Source organism: Chroicocephalus ridibundus, chromosome 7 (assembly GCF_963924245.1).
Source record: "Chroicocephalus ridibundus chromosome 7, bChrRid1.1, whole genome shotgun sequence".
Taxonomy (NCBI): Eukaryota; Metazoa; Chordata; class Aves; order Charadriiformes; family Laridae; genus Chroicocephalus; species Chroicocephalus ridibundus.
In genome coordinates, this window is record NC_086290.1 from 22,516,662 (window position 1) to 22,538,153 (window position 21,492).

The 21,492-nt window shown below is 50.1% G+C and overlaps 1 protein-coding gene across 2 annotated transcripts in view; it reads left to right on the top strand.

Annotated features, from left to right (window-relative positions):
* Nucleotides 1-1,164: 1,164 nt before the first annotated feature.
* Nucleotides 1,165-21,492, top strand: part of COL6A2 (collagen type VI alpha 2 chain) — a 29,148-nt gene continuing 8,820 nt past the window's right edge. For both annotated transcript variants that reach the window (XM_063340884.1, XM_063340886.1), the window contains exons 1-27: nucleotides 1,165-1,367; nucleotides 5,969-6,103; nucleotides 7,028-7,626; nucleotides 8,214-8,234; nucleotides 8,953-9,018; nucleotides 9,594-9,647; nucleotides 9,759-9,803; nucleotides 9,976-10,002; nucleotides 10,274-10,300; nucleotides 10,401-10,445; nucleotides 11,712-11,765; nucleotides 12,162-12,224; nucleotides 12,490-12,552; nucleotides 13,468-13,557; nucleotides 14,423-14,485; nucleotides 14,883-14,945; nucleotides 15,088-15,150; nucleotides 15,695-15,757; nucleotides 16,167-16,217; nucleotides 16,595-16,630; nucleotides 17,000-17,062; nucleotides 17,308-17,370; nucleotides 17,656-17,691; nucleotides 17,946-17,991; nucleotides 18,530-18,682; nucleotides 18,941-19,393; nucleotides 19,723-19,761. In XM_063340884.1, coding sequence (XP_063196954.1) covers nucleotides 5,998-6,103; nucleotides 7,028-7,626; nucleotides 8,214-8,234; nucleotides 8,953-9,018; nucleotides 9,594-9,647; nucleotides 9,759-9,803; nucleotides 9,976-10,002; nucleotides 10,274-10,300; nucleotides 10,401-10,445; nucleotides 11,712-11,765; nucleotides 12,162-12,224; nucleotides 12,490-12,552; nucleotides 13,468-13,557; nucleotides 14,423-14,485; nucleotides 14,883-14,945; nucleotides 15,088-15,150; nucleotides 15,695-15,757; nucleotides 16,167-16,217; nucleotides 16,595-16,630; nucleotides 17,000-17,062; nucleotides 17,308-17,370; nucleotides 17,656-17,691; nucleotides 17,946-17,991; nucleotides 18,530-18,682; nucleotides 18,941-19,393; nucleotides 19,723-19,761 — 2,452 coding nt within the window. In that variant the 5' untranslated portion in view covers nucleotides 1,165-1,367; nucleotides 5,969-5,997. The remainder of the gene's footprint in view (nucleotides 1,368-5,968; nucleotides 6,104-7,027; nucleotides 7,627-8,213; nucleotides 8,235-8,952; nucleotides 9,019-9,593; nucleotides 9,648-9,758; nucleotides 9,804-9,975; nucleotides 10,003-10,273; nucleotides 10,301-10,400; nucleotides 10,446-11,711; nucleotides 11,766-12,161; nucleotides 12,225-12,489; nucleotides 12,553-13,467; nucleotides 13,558-14,422; nucleotides 14,486-14,882; nucleotides 14,946-15,087; nucleotides 15,151-15,694; nucleotides 15,758-16,166; nucleotides 16,218-16,594; nucleotides 16,631-16,999; nucleotides 17,063-17,307; nucleotides 17,371-17,655; nucleotides 17,692-17,945; nucleotides 17,992-18,529; nucleotides 18,683-18,940; nucleotides 19,394-19,722; nucleotides 19,762-21,492) is intronic.

The window sequence follows — 21,492 nt, forward strand, 5'->3', positions numbered from 1 at the left end:
AGATGAATGGGGAAACTGGCATGTAGAACTCTAGCTTATGGCTAAGGTCCCTATAGGTGCTGCTTGTGTATCATAGAATCGTAAAATCGTTTATGTTGGAAAAGAACTTTAAGATCATTGAGTCCAACTATAAACCTAACACTGCCAAGTCTACCAGAGTACTCCTGGTGAAGCTGCTGATACAGAAGATACTCCAGAAATGTACCTTTTTAAGCACTAGCAGCTACACAGATTTGGGTTTATTGTTTTCACCTGGCAGTTCAGATGTTTTTTGCAAACACAAACAGCCTAAGCAATATGTTCCTGTACGTCAAGACTGGTGGGTTAGCAGCTTACTCTAATTACTCTTGAGACAAATCCTTTGCTTTTGTAACTACTGGGGAGTCAGTAGAGTGAAATTAAAATTGCATTGGGTTTCCCCATTGTGATTACCTTGTCTGGCAGCTGTGCCCTGATTCTGTTCCCTTCACACTGTCCATTTACGCAAAAGTTTGGAGACAGAAAGTCATGGCTCAAGGGATAGCAGCAATGAAAGTCATTGCTGTTGTCTATATTTTGTTGGGACTTTTGCCCCTATTTTTCATTTAGCAGAGCTAGAAGTTGCCTGTGAAATTAAAAATTTTTAAAAAACAAAGCAAAACAAAACAAAAAAACCCAAACCCACTGCAACACAACACCACAAAAACCGAAACAAAGAAATGAATCAATAGAAAGAGGTAACACTCAGACTTGGATGACTCTGAGCAAGACTGGGATATTTGCAAAGGCTAAGGTGCAAGTTGCTCTTTTTTTGAAATGTTCTTGTTTTATTTGTTCCACTCAGGACATGTTACTAGGATGGAAAGAGGAGGAGGACGGGGTGGGGGGAAGGAAGAGGAATACTATTTGATGGTATAAATATGTAGGGCAGCAATGCCAACTACGAAAAGCAGCCTCTCATAATGGAAAAATTAGACTTTTTCCAGTTTGTTTAAAACAAAAATGCCTTCAGCTCCAAAGATGACAACCCCGCCGCAGCCCAGCACCCGCCCTGGGAGAGGGGCGGGTGGGAGGACGCCGCCCGAGGTCTCGGTGGACCCACAGCGGCTCTCCGTGGATGTCCGCAGCTACTACAAATGAGGCTCTGCCTGATTTTGGAGGAGGAGGAGGAATACGGAGGGCAGTTCCATCCTGCGAGGGAGCAGAGGGAGTGGGCTGGAGACGCCCCTGCTGCTCCCGGCCGCTCCTCCCCGCACACCCCGGAGCCTGGGAGCTCACACTCCCAGCCGGGGATGCAGGAGCCTTCCTGACACCAGTGACTCCACAAAGTCCTTTTCCTGACGTTTCGGAGGCTTTTTGGAGGAAATTTTGATGACCTCGTTTTCCAGGTAGGCAGAGTTTTCCTCTCCTCGTATAGCGGCTATTTCCTGACGGTTCTCCAGCTAGGAATAGAAGAGCCAGCCTCTGAAATCCCAGCCTGTTCCCCTGCGAACTGCACAGCTCTTGCCGCTCATTTCAGGAACATCGTGTTTAGACAATACCTGCTGTAAAAGATTAGGTATTTTTCCGTTGCTTTCAGCTTTTGGCTAGTTTGGGCGTTTTCCCAAGAGTTTTTCCCGGGTGCGGGTAGCGCGAGCCACACTCTCATCCACCAGGGCCGGAGGTCTAGAAAATCCCTCCAAAGGAACTTGTTGAACTAAATTCTTCCCTGGGGCAACTGAGTTGAGTTCACCAGCTACACAGAAGTGATGGCAGCAGTAGCAGCATGGTACTCCGCTGTTGCTGTGCAGCAGAGCAACTGTTCTGTTGCACAATTCCTCTATGATTTTTGGAATTTCAGAAGACAGGGATTAGACTAACCTGTGATTCGTCTTTCCTTGTTATGCTGAGTTTCATCAGCTCCTCTATTTTGAGGGGTAAGAGCAGGTTTGGAAATGCCTGTGAGCATCTTGCACTTGCCTCCTTGGGTCAGCTATTCTTTTGGGTGGCAGGGGTCTGCATGAGTGCTGTAAATGGAGGGTTCTGGCTTTCAGTGCCGAAGCTCCGGAGGGGGCAGGCGCGATCCTGCGGCCAGAGCACTGGGTGCAGCATGGGCTTCCCCTGGCTGAAGTTCAGGGACAGTTGGACCAGGAGAGCTGGAGGGCTCCCTGCAGCTGTGGGGAAACCTTGCCCCTGAGTGGTGTGCCCAGGGACTCAAACTACAGGGTGTGTTTGGGTAGTGACTGCAAGAAACACTGCAATTCCCTACGCATGCAATGTGCAAACGATGGGCACGCAAACAAGGAAGGGGAGGTGCATTTATAAGAGCTTTTGTTCCAAATGGGTCACGGTTTTTTCCCTGATTTTATTTTATTTAGCAAATATTTGAGTGGAGTAAAAGGCTGCCTGCAGAAGTGGATGGCACCACAGGCACTGCCCACTGGGCATGGCCATGAAAAAAGTTGGGAGTGGGTCTATGTCAGAGCAGGAGTGCAGTTTCAAACTTTATTCTGCATATGGCATAGCGAGCATAATTCTCCTTTCTTGAGAGTAATGCATTTTTTGTGGCCTTAAATAAGCTCCTTGCAGGGAGAGTTATCTTAGAGAGCAGAGCACCTGTGAATTTGTGAATTTGGAAACCATTTGCTCAGCTATAATAGGTGTTGTAGTATTGAAGGAGAAATACACAGTGCACCAGGAGGAACTTCAGAAATATCAATGTGTGGGATAAGACAGACCGTGGCTCTGCCTGCCCAGGCACATGACGTGACCCTTCTAGTCCATTAAAATCTGATCTATCTGACAATCATATGTGAGAGCGCAAATAGGCCAACTGTAATTTGCACATTTGAAAGAGTCATTGCAAGGTGTTCGTTTGCCATAATATTACATTTTGTTCAGTTGCTCAGGGTGGAAAGAGGTACTTACAAACAGAGAACCCAGGTCCTCCTGCAAGACCACCATTTTTGCAGGGCTCTGTGTAGATAACTCCATACACTTTTGCAATTATGTCGGTAACAGTCAGGTCACTTGGGATCTGAGGGTGGGAGCAGCAGAGAAGACCACACATTTTTCTGCTGAGCACCTAAGGCATTACGTAGGAGCATAGACCTCAGTGCAGGGAGGATGGTGCAAAGCAGTGCCCTCAAAATCTGTTCAGAGGACCCAAAACCCCTGCTCAAGATGCCGTGTTGTTTTTTGCTTTGTGTGCGTCTCATGGGGAAAGAGATACATCACTCAACAATACAGAGAGAAGGAAATTTCAAGAGAAATCCTTGGTAAGGCCCTGCTCCTACAGTATGATGGCTCTGCTCTTGCAGAGAAAGAAAGGCCAAGGAAGAACAGGATGGGCAGACCCAAGTATTCAAATGTAATGTGTTATCTCCCAATTTGCCCTTTCCATTAGTTTTCTGGACTGTCAGTGTTCAAAAATTGTCTTCAACATTCAGAAAATGCCTTCGTCTGAAATATACCCTTTTGCTGGTGAAATCTGAGATTTCCATTTGAGCGTTTCACAGCGGGAGTGGAGCTTTAAGGAAAATATCAAATGTTACGAAATTTGTGAGAGAATCACAACAGCTGATAGTACTCTGAGGATAACAAAATAGGCACTGTCACCCACCCCAGCCTTGGAGACCCCTTAGGTGGGGAGAGGGGTCTCCTCCCTATCTGCTATACCAGTCATTAACAGTGGATGGACAGAAGGCTAACGTGGCTCGAAGCACAGAGACCCCGTCCGAGGGAGACAGTGCCTGTGACAGAGTGTGGTAAAGCAGATTGTTTGCAACAGAACTACAAAGAAGTCGAGTGTGCCTGGTGTTTTCAGCTGTCACTTTTCTGCCTCGCCTCTCTGCCCCTGTAGAGGCCAAGGCCATGGTGCCTCATTGATCCAGCCCAAAGGCTCGATGGCTGCGGGTAGGGGCAGTCCTGTGCCAGACCTGGCCCTGGTTGCCTGTGCAATTTAACTGCTCCTCACCGCTCTCTGCCTGGAGAGCATTCTTCTGCACACACGCACACATGGCAGAACGGAAGGAGGGAGGTGGTTAAACTCAGGACGCTGTGATCTGTGAGTCAGACACTTGGCCAGAGCCTCCAGTGCTCTCAGCCTCTCCAAAAGCTGATCTCTCCAGCTTCCTCAGACATCACATAAGACTGGCCCTACTGAAGGCACAAAGCTGTTGTGTCCTACAGGAGAGCAGGTTCTCCTGTGGCTCTGTGGAGGGCAAGCAAGACAAGGGAAGCCTATAATAAGATTAGAGGGAGGAAGTCTTGATCTTAACTAAAATGCCCCTTTAGCATTAAAGTAAGTATTTTATCCTTATGATCCTGTTCTCTGCAGCGCAATGAAAGCTGAGCCACACTTATCTATGCAGGAACTTCATGACCATCATGTCTCTCTGCAAACAGCTGTGCAGCCTCTCTGAGCTGGGGCAGGGGGGAAAGGACCCATGAACTACTTGGTAGGGACACTTGGGTGCTGAGCTGGAGGCGCGTGAGAGGCCCTCAATGTCAGAGGGCTCTGCTGAGCCGTGTCTGTGAAGCACCTCAAGTTGGTGTTCCTGAAGCTTTTGGATCTCTGTACACCTTGTCCCCTTCTCCCAGGAAATCTCCAAACAGCAGGAGGGTTTCTCCTTCCCCTACCTAAAATCTGGCCTGAGCACTGGCTCTCACAGGCTTGTTAGTATATGCACAAGCCTTAGTAAGGAGAACAGCTGTCACTGTTGTAAGGATATTGGCAGCACCAATAGGACCAGCCTTTCCATCATAAACCAGTTTGCAGAACCCTGTGATGCGCTGCAGCTTGCAGTGTAAACTGGAATGGGATGTGTCCCACCAGGGAATAGCTGGTCACCACATGGAGAGACGTCTCTAGAGAGACGCAGGTGGAGCTGAGCTGCCTGTATTCTTCATGTGATGCAGTTTCTCATGCAACTAAGGCAGCAGTTCAGCTGCGTTACTAACTTCCCCTCCCCCTGCACTGCCATTGCAACTGAATACACTCTCAGTGTCCGTTCAAGCCTTGGGTTCTTCCAAGAGCTACCCAGAAAAGCCATTTAAGGAAGAAGCTCTCTTTCTGGACTGGACTCAGGCCTTCTTTTCCTAACAGAGGTCACATACGCCCCTTTTTGTTTTGTGTTGCGTTGACCACCAAGCAGAAAAGTGTCTATGCTACTACTCGGTCTGTGTGCTTTCAAGGGCCCATGCTGGTTAGTGCGATTGTCCTCCAGACATAAAGACAAGCATCACCCCTTCCTCCATATTCTTTGCTGTTGATAAGTGTCACTTGGATTTGTCCATGAATACCCTTTCAAAGCCTGGGCTTCTGAACACTTATATATACATTCCTAAGAGCTTTTCAGACTAAATCTCTAACTTATCTGCTGCTTAAGTTATAACCCTACACAAAATATACTCCCAGGTGCAGCTGGACCTTGGAGGCCTAGTGATGGGTTGAATGCTAAAGATGTGCATTTCTTCAAGTGCTTGTTTATTCATCCCTTCACTCCATGGGTCGTGCAGCCTACAAAGCAGCAGGCTTTTGTACATTTTCGATATACGCAGGTATCACCACAGCAACATGGCAAGTTGGAGGTGGAAAGGACCTGCTGCACACCTTCACTGGTGACAAGGCTAAGCAGACGAAGAAATGAGCATGGATGCTTACATGGTGGTGTCAATTACGTTGATGGAGTCAACATGGTCATGGAGTGGACAGACACACACCTGGAGAGAAACCATGAAATCAGACCTGATCCCTCCCTTCAGACTGACCAAGAAGCTAAAGCACTTTTGAATAATTTGCCCATACTCCAACAAAGGAAATATTTTAATTGCTTAGCTTTCAAGTCAATATAAAAATCTACATTAGCGGCCCAGTAATGCATTATGGTGATGGACAGGTGTTTTTCACACACAGGGTTTTCGAGGAGCATTGGCTGGCTTTGTATCTTCTCAGCAGAGCTAGGAGGTTGTATAGTGTGCTTAACATGTAACTTATGTTTTTCCACAGGCATCTAAATATCCAGAGGAACTGCTGAGATGTTCCGAGAAGCCTTTTTTTCCACACTCTTTTGTGTGGCTCTAGTTCCTCTCCATGCTCAGTTTGATGGTGATCCTGGAGATGTCACTCCTACCTCCTGTACAGGTATTAACCAGATAATTTGTGTGTCTCTATCCTTTGTAGGCAGCAATTTCACCAAAAGCAATGGCCATGCTCAGTTGTAGAGCCTGCTCACACGGAACTGACAGTGGCACGTTACACCTCTCCTGCCCCTTTGCACTCCTGGGCAGTGCCCTGGGGTAGCAATCCATCTATAGGGAGCACCGTCCTCCACCAAAACTCCCGTTTCTGGGTTTGCATTGAAGTGCAGAGAGGTAGAGACTGAAGAGCCAGGCTCTGTCAGTGGTGCCTTCTCCCAGCTGATGCAGTAATAAATACCAGCCAATCAATCTCCAGCGTTCAGCTCTGTATCTGATGTCAGAGAATAGTCCATTTTGAATTTGCCAATTTCAGCGCTTTTCAGTTGCAATGTGGAGCAGGTGATTTACATGTCCAGCCTGACTTTTACAAAAAATAGCAAGACTTTCAAGATTGATTCAACAGTGAGCAGATCTTAGCATTTTGAATTCCTGAGCACTGGAGAGTCTTCTGACTCAAAACACAGATGTTAATGAGAGCTAATGGGACTTGTGCTTTTTCCAGTATCACACTTGGGCATGATCTTTTTGAAAATGTGTATAAATCAGAGAGCAACCAGCAGCCTGTCAGGCCAGGCATTCATTTAGTGCAGGACAGCAAGAGTTATTCAAACCTGGTTCTTAGTCCTCAATTTCCTCATTTCCTCCAACCCAGGAGGAAATAAGTCCTGATTAGTAAGAGCTGTAACACCCTTGCAGGAAGCTGAATCTCGAACCTCATGCTGTGGTTTGCTCTCTTCACATCTCTATATGCTGTCCTTTATGTGCTGTCTATATACACATCTTGGTCCAGGTTTCAGGGAGACGGTGGAGGGAGTGTAGTGGTGCATGAAGTGCTCTCGACATGGTCTGAATAATTTTTTCCATGCAGAAAAGAGGAACTGCCCCATCAACGTGTACTTCATCATTGACACCTCGGAGAGTGTTGCTCTGCAGACTGTGCCTATCCAGAGCCTCGTGGATCAAATAAAGCAGTTCATCCCTGAGTTCATCAATAAACTGGAGAATGAACTCTACCAGAACCAGGTCTACATCACTTGGCAATTTGGTGGCCTTCATTACTCGGATGTGGTGGAAATTTACAGCCCTTTAACGAGCAGCAAAGACATATACCTCCCCAGGCTGTCTGCTATTAACTACCTTGGCCGGGGCACCTTCACGGACTGCGCTATCTCCAACATGACAGAGCAGATCCAGACCCAGATGGCCTCAGGTGTGAATTTTGCGGTAGTCATCACTGATGGCCACGTCACTGGCAGCCCCTGCGGGGGGATGAAGATGCAGGCTGAGAGGGCGCGAGACATGGGGATCAAGCTCTTCGCAGTGGCCCCCAGCAAGAACGTCTATGAGCAGGGACTGCGGGAGATCGCCAACCTGCCACATGAGCTGTACCGCAACAACTACGCCATCACGCAGAAAGACACTCTGAACATTGATGTGAACACCATCGAGAGGATAATCCAAGTTATGGTACGGAGTGCCAGCTGAGGTGCAGGGAGTATAAGGGCGGGGACAAGAGAAGCAGCACATGGATGGGGGGGATGCTTTCTGAGCAGCCCCGCATTGGGTTTTGGGAGGGCTCTAGAGAGCACCTCTTGCAGGGAAAAGCCTATGGTTTGTTTCTTTTCCTTTTCTATGTCCTTTCAGCACTTACGGGCCAAATGGAGTCTTGAGCATCTCTGATTTCTCTGGTGTGGTGCTTAACCAGGACTCCTTGGTTTGCGTCTCTGTTGCCCGGCATATCTGCATGTCTGGGCAGACCACCACCCTAGTCCTGGCTCTTGCTCAAGGCCAGACCCATACCCCAGCCTGCTTCCCATCCAGGGGCTCATGGAAGAGTGTGCAGCACCGAGACATGCTGACCATCAGCATGGTCTTTGAGACCCACCTGTGAGGCACTCTTGATTGAGGGCTCTACTGAGAACGTCTTTAAAGCCATGGGACCTTTACCACCTCCTCTCCCTTGCTGTCACACACACCTCCGAGGTGTGATGCTGCTTTTCCTTTGGGGGTCTCCACCTTAACTGATTCTGTCCATCTTGTTTTCTCCTTTGCAGAAACACGAAGCCTACGGAGAGGTGAGTGAGCAGGATCTTTATGCTGTTGCCACACAACGCAGGCTTAAGTTCCCTCATTTAGAGAAGACCAGCTTGTACCCCAAAGTAGCAGGCCAGATTTTGCAGCGAGCTGCACGGGATAGGTGTCAGCCCACCCGTGGGTCAGCACAGACCCTGGGAATCCATCCCTTTACCCAGTATTTAAAAAGGCTTACTAGACTCTTTGCTTTCTGCCTCCCCCTCCCCTGCAATGTATTCAGATCTATTGAGTAGACTCATTTTATCACTTTGGAGGCATGTTTTGTAGGTGCTCTGCAAGCTGAAGCTCTTGCCCTGCTGGTATCACACGGACAGGGTTTGGCATACACAGGGAGGAGTGCGCAGAGCAGTGCTCCAAAGGGCATGCGAATCCCCTGATGGGCCCGGAGACCGGGCGTACACCACCTTGCCTGACACTTAGCGGTCCTGTTCTTTCAGTTTGGGCCCAGAGCCAAGCCATAAAGAAAGTGCTTATGGCAACTTCCTGCTTTTAATTTACGGGCAGCATTTTTCAGCATGCTTGTTGCTGCCCCAACTCTAACCCAGCTGGAGCCATAGTAGTTTTCAGCACTGCAGTCACAGCGAGAGGTGTGTGGAGAGCTATGGCGCAGGGCTGAACTTCAGGTGTGTGCTGGCTCAGCACGTGAAGCAGCCGGCACGCTGCAGCACAGCAGTTACATCTGTTTAATTTGTATTTCAGTGCTACAAGATGAGCTGTCTGGAGATTGCAGGTCCACCTGGTCCCAAGGGATACCGAGGACAGAAGGTAAGTCGCCCTCACCCGTGGGAAGACAATAACGCCCGTGCCTGCCAAAGACTCTGCAGGATGCCCTAGATCTCACCTCCACTGCAGCAGCCTTCACAGGCGTAGCACCCAGGTGGGAAGTAACTCCCCAGCATCTGATTTGGCCCCGGGAGATTGCCCTGCTGCAGTGAATGGATCACACAGCCAGCACCAGTGTCTCCTTCTGTCCGTGCAAGGCTGATGCATTGACAGCAGCGCAGAGAAGCACCTGAGCATCAGCTGTGCTAGCCACAGCTGGCATCTGCAGCACCCGATGACGAAAGGAGTGAGGCAGCAGTTGTCTCCAATTCTCCCATCCTCAATAGCAGAGCTCTCACGTGTGCAGGGTGTCTCACTCTCCTGCCCCCAGCTCTGTGTACTTCCCTCCCCATACAGCTTTTCCCTCGCTTCCCCAGAATAAAGCAGGTCCTGCTTCACCAGCGTGCTGCCCCAAGCTCTGTAGGAACTGCTGAAGTGAGCCTGATGCTCCTAGAAATTGCCATTTTCTCACAGTCAGCACTAAGCCAGGACTTATGCTGGGTTTTTTCTTTCTTTAGGGTGCAAAGGGAAACATGGGTGAGCCAGGCTCCCCTGGGCTGAAGGGACGCCAGGTGAGTTGTGGAAAGTCCCCCACCACCACAGCCAGAAGTGCTGTCCCTGCATTAGCTGGGACCACATCTCTGCTTCTCTCGAGCTAACTCTCAGTGTCTTCTTCCCTTAAGGGAGACCCAGGTATTGAAGGTCCGATCGGATACCCTGGTCCCAAGGTAAGAATCCCATAGCCGGTGACTGAGCTGTTTACATTCATTGATTTTTGGTAAAGCAGGGGGAGCTCTCACCTGCCCGTTTCCCACACAAGACCCCCAGAGCTCTGCTGCTTCTGCTCCTGCTGATCCCCAGGCACTAACACAGGGGTTTTCTTCTTTTCTTTTTGTCTAGGGTGTTCCAGGGCTGAAAGGAGAGAAGGTGAGAAAGAAGAGACCAAATGGCATGTCTGGGCACTGGGATGGGAGGGACACCATTCTGTTGCAAAGAGGGAGAGTTTAGCTGTAATGGGGAGAATAGCAACCCTATTAATATGTAGCGGACATGGGGAGCGATTTCCAGGGGCATTCCAAAGCCTGTCTCCTCCTTCAGGCATTGCTTACCTGGTGTGAAGTGGTGATGTTTGTACATTGCAAATGAGTGGGAGGCAATGTAGGCAGACTGGCTGACTCCTGTCCTTTTCTTCCCCCAGGGAGAGATTGGATCCGATGGACGGAGGGTAAGAAAGGACATTCTAACTCGTCTGTTGTTCCAGCTACCAGTCCTTCAGTGTGTGTTAACAGATCACTGATCCCTCTTTTTTTTCCCATTGATCCCAGGGTGCTGCTGGTTTGGCAGGCAGGAACGGCACAGATGGACAGAAGGTAACGCCACATGGGAGCACCCTGTAATGTCACTGCTGCTGTTTCATTTCTTTACCCACCCTTGTCTCCAAAGGTTGTTTCGTTTCTCCCATACCCTCTGACTGAGGTTTCTGTGAACTTATTTGCACATTATTCTGCATGTCCTGTAGAAATAGGTGAGCTAGCTGGAGATGATTTAATTCAGGTCACAGAAGTGCTATCCCTTCATCAGCAAGCTCTCTGCAGGAACTATATGTGGAACCTGGGCTGTGCTCCTGCTGCAGGAGGTGATACATCCTGAGTATCTGGGTGCAGATATCTCATCATGAGTGTTAGTGACCCCTACAGGACATGTACACAGAAAGTTTTGTGGAAATTTGAGTTTCAAGGCAGTTTGTCACAGAATCTGAAATTTCATCTCTAAGCTACTGCTTGTTCTTAATATTAAAGCCCTAAAGCCAGGTTCAAGTACCTTGTAAAAAAAAAGTCCCTGAAATCCTCTGTCGCCTCTATGGTTCTGCAGATGTACCTCAGCGGGATAGCCTAATCTGAGATGATTTCAAACTGGCTTTGTCCACTGGCCAGCACACATCGGTTTTCATAGAATCATAGAATGGTTTGGTTTGGAAGAGACCTTAAAGATCATCTAGTTCCAAACCCTCTGCCATGGGCAGGGACACCTTCCACTAGGCCAGGTTTTGCCCTGCACTTTCTCATATACCCAGCCAAGTACATCTGTGAGATAATGCCAGTTCTTCTTCCCACTCCTAAAATGCCTGCTGAAGCTCTAAGACACAGAAGTCCTTCGATCACCACTGCTCTCTAGCTGGTGTGAGTTGCCTAAGCACTGCTGGTAAAGCAGGGTGCAGAGTAAGGCAGTCACTGCTCTCACGGCGTCCATCAGGCAGTGTGGCTCCTGTGAACCTGAGCCGCTCTGATGCGAGGTGCACAATGGAGGACCAGCACGACCGTGGACATAAGTGACCACCAAATCCAGCCTTGAGGGACGTGTCCATCACCCAGGGCATATGTGCGGGGTGAGCATGCTTGAATTCTCACCAATCCGTGCTGCCACTCGGGGTTTTTCGACTACTTTCTCCTCCTGCATTTGTCTCTGCACACCACACTCCTGTTTAAGGAATACACTTGCTATTTATTCTTTAACTGATCACAGGTACAGTCAGCAGATGATGTTAAAAATTAGTAACTGTTAGCAGGAAAAGCTGTATTTTCCGTTCAGACACCTACAGCTTCTCTGTTGTCTTCTTTTGAACGCTACCTCTCTAGGGCAAGCTGGGGAGAATTGGACCACCAGGCTGCAAGGGAGACCCCGGTGACAAGGTAGGAATGCTTTACTGTTTGACTAGGCACATCAGATGTATCGCCCCAACTTTAGCCGCTGAATGAGTTACACATGCAGAGAGATATGGCCAATGAGAGGTTACTGGCCTATTTTGCAACCAATTGCATGACCTGATACCAGGCCTGGGATCCCCAGAATGGGGAGCACGGCCTGAATTTTTTGTGCCTCCTTTCCATGGGCAAGTAAGCTGGGATCCCCCAGTGTCCCTCCCCTTCACATAGAGAGGAGGAGCTGCTCTTTTATCAATGCTAGCAACAAACAAAAACTATTTTAGTCTCTGGAGTAACTTTCTAAGCCAGTTGATTTGTTCTGCAGGGAAAGTGCATCATGTTGCCACTTTAAAATGTATGGTTCTTTGTCCTTTCGCTCCCTAGGGCCCTGATGGCTACCCAGGAGATGCAGGAGACCAAGGTGAAAGAGGAGATGAAGGCATAAAGGTACCCTGAACAGCAAGCAGAGTGTGGGCAGAGGCCACCAGTGGGGACAGCTAAACTTCGTTGCCTGTACTTGCTCTTAAATCCTTCACTACTCATGGAGCCCATAGGCTCTGGCTGTCTGGGATCTGGATCCCATCACCAGACACAGGAGCCAAGGGAAAAGCCTTGCTGGCCCTGCTCCTTGGGCTTTTCATGGTGCACATCAGTGGTGCACAGCAATGTGCTGATGATGCAGGCAATGACCATTGCTCTCTGGCTGTTTCAGGGAGATCCTGGCCGGCCTGGTCGTAGCGGACCCCTAGGACCTCCAGGAGAAAAAGGAAGCCCGGTAAGTCCATGCAGTATGTAGATGTTTCCAGCAATCACTAGGATCTGCTCCATGTGGCATTGAGCCGGAGTGATACCAACTGCTGGTCGTGGGGTAGCCACAGCACGAAGATGACTGCTTGCCAAGGCATCCTTGTGATTCTGCAAATTAGCAGCATGGAGAAAGCACAAGCCCCTGGGTGGTCGAGTGAACTCTCCCACCATGTGTGTCCCCACTGGTACAGTGGAAAATGTCATGTGGGCAACAGGAGAGGGGACTATGCAACATCCCTGCAGGTGCCCAGAGCAAAATGAGAATAGATCTCGAGTGTTTGTCCAGAGAAGAGAAAAACAGGCAATGTAGACTTAGGAGGATTTGCCTTTCTAGCTGATCTATTGCACTGCATCTTTCCTTTTCTTCCCATCTTCTCCTGAGTAGAAAGGCCCTGTTTGGCTGTGGTTTCCCCTGGCACAGTCTCATGAATTCCTCAGTGTGTGAGGCAGTGCCAGTGTTTGCAGGCTATTTTTATTCATGTGAGTAAACTTTAGCTCAGAAATCTAATGCAGGCTTTACCCACTGCACTTGACCTTATAGCCAAAGGGCTTGCTATGCTAGTAGCCAGTTACTTCAGACATAGTGGAGGCGGCTGAAATAGCCCTCCGGCTTTAGGCAAGGCTGGACAAATGCTGTAAGGGAGAGCTGACAAGCCTTTGCACTGATTGATGGAGAAAAAGTGACACAGCATCACGCTGCTCCAAGGCTGGAGACTGTGCATGTAGCTTTGACGTGTAGGCATGGTGGGTGTGTGGAAGCGTAAGTTGTGTGCTCTTAACACACATCTGCTCAATGGTGGACTGCTTGACACAGGACAAGAGGTATGTGTGTGTGCACCTTTACCTCCCTTCTGACAAATTATATTTCTTTTTCTTCTACAAGGGACTTCCAGGCAACCCTGGAGCTCAAGGGCCTGCTGGAATTAAGGGAAGAAAAGGTGAAACAGGATCTCCTGGACCCAAAGGAGAGCCTGTAAGTGTCTGAATAGCACTCTGGACAGTGGGCATGCCATGGGAGCCTCATACAACTTCATTGATAAGCTCTGAGAAACTGCCCCATTTAGCCTGCCTGCCCTGCCTTCTGCCTCCCAAAAGATGTGCAGATGCTGATCTCCTTGTGTCCCTCATCTTCAAAGAGCAATATTTCCATAATCCTAAACCTGATGTTAACCATCTCACCTTAGAGAAGCATCCTATATTCCCACATAACAACAAATGCCTCTGTGGATGCCCAGGGACCCTTTGGCTGTACTCTAGGAAGTTCCCCAAACTTCTGTCTTCTCATAAAAGCTCAAAGAGATGAGATCTGGTGGTTGTTACAGTATAGCTCTCTTAAGAGGGCAGCCTCAAATCACAGCCATGTCATGACATCAACGGTGCCATACAGACCCAAGCTAATGTGATGGGGCAATGTAAAATTTGGGGAGTGGTTTGTAGATGATGTTCCCTGGCAGAATACAGCAGCACAGCTCCACCAGCACCAAGAAGCTAGATCCCAGCTGGCACGTGTCCTTATGCGAGATCTGGTGGGGAAAGAAACACGGGATGAGCTGGAAGTAAAGCAGCCTTTAACCCTGAGGGAATGAACGATGAGTGTTTGTTGTCACTGTGGTGACCACCCTCCTGAAAGAACTGTGACTTCCGAAAAGCCAAAGGCAAGATCCCCCAAGCAGAGCCAACATGGGCATCCCTGCTCCCCTGCTGCCAGGCACATGCTTGCTAAGGGGACAAGGAGATGTCTCTTGGACCAGGAGTGAGAAGGCAAGGCAGTCACACATCACTGTTCAGGTAGCATCCATCTTCAAATCCCATTTATGTGACTTTCTGTGTCTGCCAAGGGTCGACGTGGAGATCCAGGGACGAAAGGCAGCAAAGGCACTCCTGGGGCCAAAGGAGAAAGGGTAAGTAAAGCAACTGCCCAGATCATTGCAAATGAGCCCAAGATGTGTGTGCGATGTGCAGTATCTCAGCCATGAAGTGTCCCACACCAGAGCTGGGAATTGCAGATCCCAGTGGGCTCTGCATGTGTACGCTGCTCCCACTGTGCCTGCTGCCTGTTCTGGTGGCAGCAGGTACAGCCACCCCTTCCACGGCATGATCCAGAGCGGGGATGAAGGGCAGCAAACCCCAAGGCTGAGAGGCATGTGCAGAGTGCACACTGCCCTGACACTGTGTTTCAAGCCAAGAAACACCAGATTTGAGAACAGCATTTTGCCTCCTCGCTCCAAGGATCGCTGCCATGCACACAAACAGCATTGGAGACATCCCTAACCGGGAATATCTTTACCTTCTTCACAGGGAGATCCTGGTCCAGAGGGTCCTCGTGGCCTGCCTGGTGAGGTTGGAAGCAAAGGAGCAAGGGTAAGCACGGAGCAGGGGTTGGTGACAACCAGGAAGCAGGGAGAGCGCTGCTGCTGTTTGGGGCAGCTCACCTAGCTTCCTCCTCATGCACACCTGCCAGTACCTGCCTCTGCAAATTCTTGCATCTTGCTTTGCTTTACAGGGAGACCAAGGACTGCCAGGACCCCGAGGCCCTTCAGGTGGTGTGGGAGAGCCAGGCAAGACCGTAAGTCATCCTGAGGCATCTGTGGGATCGTGTCCTCCCTCTGCAGTGAGAGCTTGCCCTACTGACATAAGATGTCTGCACTGTCCCTCCCGAGGGGAGCCTGCCTGCCATTTTCTCAGGGAGGCTCAAAAATTAGCCCAGAGGCCACTGACAAGGAGAAATTGTGGGACACAGGAGTCCTTGCTTCTCCACCACTCCCCGTCCCAGGTGTTCCCATGACAACATGGAAGGGACCACTTCAGAGCTGGTGAATGGGTCATGGGGCAAGGAAAGATGGGGCTCTCTGGCCACCCATTTGTCCTGAGTTCGTTGTTAGTCCATCACCCCACTGTGGCAGTAGTGCCGTGACATCCATGTGGGTCCACAGGATGTGGGAACTCAAGTGCTAAATCAGTCAAGATCACAGTAACCTCATCAGGAGGGGAGATGGTGTCACAGCATCATCTCAAGAGCTGGTTTCTCCAGCACAGTCCCCTGTGCGGCCAGGGAGCCACAGGGAACATCCTCACATGCTTCCTCCACTCTTCCCAACACTATCCTACAGGGATCACGTGGGGACCCTGGTGACTTGGGCCCAAGAGGTGACGCTGGACCACCAGGACCAAAGGTAAAGTACTTGAATGCAACTCTGCATTTGAAAGGGTATTTTGCTGTGCTTTTTCTTAATTATTTTTAAAAAAGGCATTTTCCAGTGCAGAAACTTCTGTGCCTCAGAAACAGAATGGCTCAAACCTGAGCCTCCATTTGAGGCAGAGATGGTCTGGCCAAGGCAGCTCTGATTACATCCCTCACCCTGCACAGATTCAGGGGTGTCCCTGGCATGAGAGGTCTCCAAGACCCTGCAAAGCCTTACTCCACACAGCTGTTTCTAACATTTCAGGGCCAACTGTAGAAGTCATGGCTCCTGGTGGTGTCTCACCCCAAAAGAAGCTGAAAACAGCTCTGACTATCAGTGGCATTGCAGGTCAGAAAGGCCGCATTTGATTTCTGATGGGTCTTTTTTTTTTCTACCAAAGGGTGATAGAGGCAGACCTGGCTTTAGCTACCCTGGACCCAGAGGACCGCAGGTATGTGTGCCTCATCCAGAGCAGATGTATGTGCCTCGAGGAAGCCGGTTTCAGTGGAGGTTACTGTTGGAGCTGAGCAACCTGGGAGAAGAGGGAAGGACGAAGCAAAATGGTCAGGGTCCGCAATGGGGGTGAGGGGGTTGAACATTGGGACTGACCCTGGATGCAGCTCCATCAGCCTTGTCGCAGAGGTGCTGGGGACCCCAGCCTCAACAGCGGTGATGGGGAGGTGGCAGCACCCGCCCCCCCAACCATCAGTTTGAAGCTGTATGTGCTGTTCAGCTTTGTGACCCTCACTGCAAACTTTGGATGTATGCGTGCACAGTGGGGGACCAGTACTGGTCGGCTGCTGACCTCTCCCTCCTCTCCCTTCACAGGGTGACAAGGGTGAGAAGGGGCAACCGGGGCCCAAGGTAAGTGTGTTTGTCTCAGTCGCCTGTTTTTTGTACAGACTAAAATTCTGAGCGGTTGTCACCTGACCCTCTGGGTACATGGCCAAGCAGCCTGCTCTTCCAGTAGCCACCTTGGCTGTTCCCTGCAGTGTATCTTCCAAGCCCATCTTCTTCTGAAACCATCTGAAATGTGCTTTGCAAAACTTCTTTATTCTTAGTTAATGCCTATGTAAACACTGTTTATTTGCTCTGCGTTGAGCTTCTGGTTTAGAGGGTGCTCTCCTGGGCCAGGCAGGCACGTGTTTTTGATGAGCTCATAGCAGTAGTGCCTCTGCCTGAGCACATCCAGATGCGCTCCATGGCAGATCTGTTTCTCCTTCCTTCGAGCAGGGAGGAAGAGGTGAGCTTGGACCAAAAGGAGTGCAAGGAACCAAAGGAGAGAAGGGGGAACCGGTAAGCAGACTTCCTATACTGCCTGCAGGGTCGGTGTCCCCTTCCCACACCTCTGCCAGGTGTGCTGGGGACAGTACTGCCTGCTCTCCTGCATGCCCTGTGTCCCCAACTCAGTTGTGGCAGGCTGGTGACCACGCTTAGCAGGGCTGTGTCTGACAAGGAGGTCAGGAGGAGCACTGAACACCAGTGGCTGCATTGTTAGCCTTGCTGGGGAAATATTTGACCATTCTTTGCTTCTTTCCTAGGGTGATCCTGGCCCAGGAGGTGAGCCCGGACCCCGTGGTCCAACTGGTGAAGCAGGCCCCGAGGTACAGTACCATGCCATCATGTCTGAGCAGATGCTGCAGCTCCCTCCTCTCCCCCCTACTTCTTGATGCTCTAAAGCCCAGAGGAGCCCAGCGAGTCTCCCTGCAGCAGGGCTTGCTAGAAGGGACACCAACTGCCAGACATGTCTGCTGGCTCCTAGCAAGGCTTTCCTACCCTTCCCGTGGCAGACTTCTGCAAAAAGCCATGTTTTTAATGTCTCTGACATCTAGTTCCCAAAAAGGGAACTCAAGGCAAAACTGCATGAAATCCCTGTGCTCTTCTTACAGGGGACCCCTGGCCCACCAGGAGATCCTGGCCTGACTGTAAGTAGCTCTGCTCTGCAGCCCCCGGTGCTCTTCCTCCTGAGGCAACCGTGGCTTTGCCGTGCACAGCCTGAGAATGAAACAGGGCATCACAGGTCTTTCTGCTGCCCAGCAGAGGTGGCCTGTGGCTTCCCACAGGAGCCAAGGAAAGAGGGGCCAGCTGGGTGGGAAGGGAAAGGGAAGCCTTTCCCTTAAAGGGGACAGATGCTGCTTAAGGGGAGGGAGGCATTCACCCTGCACCCTTTTCCTGGCAGGACTGTGACGTGATGACCTATGTGCGAGAGACGTGCGGATGCTGTGGTGAGCAGACCATCACCTCTCCCCAGGGCAGGGAAACAACTACTCAAGGGATGGGGAAAGGGGGTCTCTAGAGGCTGCCTCCTTCTTCAGGAGCTCCCTTGAGGGAGCTCTGCCCCGTGAACTGCCCTTTGCACTGAGCTACTGGCACGGCGGGCTCTTTGCCACTCTGCACAGTGCTGCGCCCTGCAGAGGAAAAACCGTGGGAAGCCCTTCTCTGCTCACCCCAGTCCCAGCCCACCACTGAGTGCAGTGGCACTGCAGGGGCAGCCTCGCTTACCTCCCAAAATTTAGCTCTGCAGGAGCAGTGAGCTGTAATATAGAGCTGCATGGTCCAGATGAAAGGATAGAGAGTATTACACAGCAAGATTAAAAAGATTTATTTTGATATACATAGACAGAAAGATGCTTGCAAAATCCTCCCTATGCTGACAGCGGCAGACAGCACCACAAACCCTGTAGATGCTTTGTGTGATGGCTGACCGTCTCTGTCCCCCCATGATTGACCTATGTGTTTTCCTCCTCCCGTCCCTCTCCCCAGACTGTGAGAAGCGCTGCGGTGCCCTGGATATCATGTTTGTCATAGACAGCTCGGAGAGTATTGGCTACACCAACTTCACACTGGAGAAAAATTTTGTTGTCAACGTGGTCAGTCGGCTGGGCTCTATTGCCAAAGATCCCAAGTCACAGACAGGTCTGGACTCTGTGGGGACAGAATGGGACACGGGGAAAAGAAAAGGGTCTTGGATCCCTCCATCTTCCATGTTTGTCTGTAGCTGCCCTGGGCTGCAGTTCAACTGCCCAGCATTTTCACAGCAGTTTCTGCTCTTCCCTCTTCCCTTCCCAGCTTTGTAGGCCAATCGGGCAGCTCTTTGCTGATATGAAAGTTTTCTGACTTTCTCCACTTTTCACTGAGGATGCAAAGCCAAGTAATGTGATGCTTCATTGGCAGGTGCCCGTGTTGGGGTGGTGCAGTACAGTCACGAGGGGACCTTCGAAGCCATCAAGCTTGATGATGAGCGCATTGATTCACTGTCAAGCTTCAAGGAAGCAGTGAAGCGCCTGGAGTGGATTGCTGGAGGCACCTGGACACCATCTGCCCTTCAGTTTGCCTACAACAAGCTCATCAAGGAAAGCAGGCGAGAGAAAGCCCAAGTGTTTGCTGTGGTGATCACAGATGGGCGCTACGACCCCCGGGATGATGACAAGAATTTAGGGGCTCTTTGCGGTAGAGATGTGGTCGTCAACACCATTGGCATTGGAGACATGTTTGATCAGCCAGAACAGAGCGAGACTCTGGTCTCCATCGCCTGCAATGAACCCCAGCGAGTCCAGAAGATGAGACTCTTCTCAGACCTGGTGGCAGAGGAATTCATTGACAAGATGGAGGACGTGCTCTGCCCAGGTCTGTACCTGTCCTTGCACAGTTCTTACTGGAACTGGCATTTTCACCCCCAGGGTTTGGAATGGGGGGATATATGGTTCGTTGCAACGATTGCAGAGACTCTGTGTCCCAGCAGGTTTGCCAGCAGTCCATAAGCTGGGTCATTCATGGTGATAGCTTTATGTAGCCCTGGATAAGCAGTTCTTCCTTAGATATGGGCCAGCCTTTTGGGGCAGACCTTTGGAGTCCTTTCCCCTTGTAAGAGACCTTGCCCTGCCACCCTGTCTGTGCAAGCCATGAAGGGGGATGTCAGCACATGACTCAGTTTTCCTTGTTTCTTTTCCTTCCAGATCCACAGATCGTCTGCCCTGAGCTGCCCTGTCAGACAGGTAAACATTACAAATAGCTTTATGCCATCTGCACAAAGTGGTAGGTCTGGGGAAGAGTGCACAAGGCTCAGGAGTGGGAAGAGGGTGTGCAACCCTGTTCATTCCCTTTGAATGGCAGGAGTTCGGGAAATAGTGTTACTTTACATGAGGAGAGGCTCCCGGGTTTCATCTCCTGCTCTTTTCCTGTCTCTTTGAGTACTCTGCACAGGTAGGTATGAGTGCACCGTGTTAGTGAATCAGCATGGCTCAGCCCTGATATTTCTCCGTCCCAGTTCCTGGAAGACACCAGGTTTTGACCTCCAAACTTGGCAATTAATTTCTCACTTGTTCCATGTCTCTATTATACATCAAATCAAAACCCCCTTGCTAAACTCTCCCACCCGCGTAACCTTTGAAATGCAAAGCCCAAGCTGCGGCCATGGGCAGGATGCTCCTTGGGAGTGATAAGGGACCGTTTGGAAAATGACACTGTAGTGGACCCAAAGCTTTGGCTTCTCTAACACTGGCTGTATTTAATTAACAATTAACTCAGGGTGTTGGGTTAAAGGAAAAAGTCTGTAAGGATCCTCTGGTATAAAGGAGACGGCTGCTGCTCACTGCAGGTAGCTTTACTTGATCACATTTTGCTTGTTAAGGGGCAGTTCTGCAACCTGAATTCATAGAGATCCTGTCTGTCTGAGTCTCTGTGCCTATTTTAATACAATAGATACACTTTTTGTTGATATACACAAAGCTTATAGGGGACACAGTTTTGCCAGTTCTTGCAATTTTTATCTTTACTCTTGCCGTAAGTGTTTTTGTGAAAGTTCCCAGCTTCAGCTCAGTATTATACAGAATCTGAAATTCAATTTTCAAAGTCCCTTTATTTCCATACAAAGCAAAAGAAAACTGATCCCAGGATGCTCAGAAATTGGAACACAGAAAAGCTATAATTATTCCTGTCTAAAATCTCTTGCTAGTATTTTGAGTATTTGCACCTGGCCATGCAGAGAGCACGATGTCCAACTGTGATGCTGAGCTATCCACATAGGCTCCTCTGCAGTGTCCTCTGAGGAGCTTTGTCCTGCGGATCCATGCACAAGGAGGTGGCTTCCCCATGCCACACTGGTTACTGCTCAGGTGTCTTCAAAGATTTTGGTCTTTGCAGCCTCCCTGTTTCTGAGCAACACTGCAGGAGAGAGACCGACCCAAGCAGTGGCGCACTCATGTTCTCCTAGGCTTGGGCCATCAAAGCCTTCCAATGCAAAGCGAAGCTGGTGGTCCTTTGCCGGTTGTGCACTTGGGTGTTTCTGTTCCTGATGCAAGGTGAGAACAGTTCTCTGGTACCTGACAGTCCTGAGGACCAGAAGAGGCTTGAGGAGGCATTTGAGGGGGTTCCCTCTTGGACGAATCCATCAAGCCATGCCGTAGGCAGGCCAGGTCAAGGGCAGACCTACTACCTGCACGCAAAAGGATCTGGGAGGTGGAGTGACGTGGCTGGGTAGACGTGGGCCTCCTGCAAAAGTGCTAGTACACCTATTTCAGTAGGGGCAAAAGTTGTCCTGGTGTGGCAAGGGTCTGTGCTAGGCCCGCTAGATCAAGTTTTAAGTGATACCCAGTGATTCAGGGCCCTTTGGGCAAAGCACCTTCCACCCGCCGCACTGGATGGTCCATGATACATTGCTGTCATCAGTTTGCAAGGATCACACTTGGCTCATGGCAAGGGAATGTGTTGGATGGGATGTGACATAA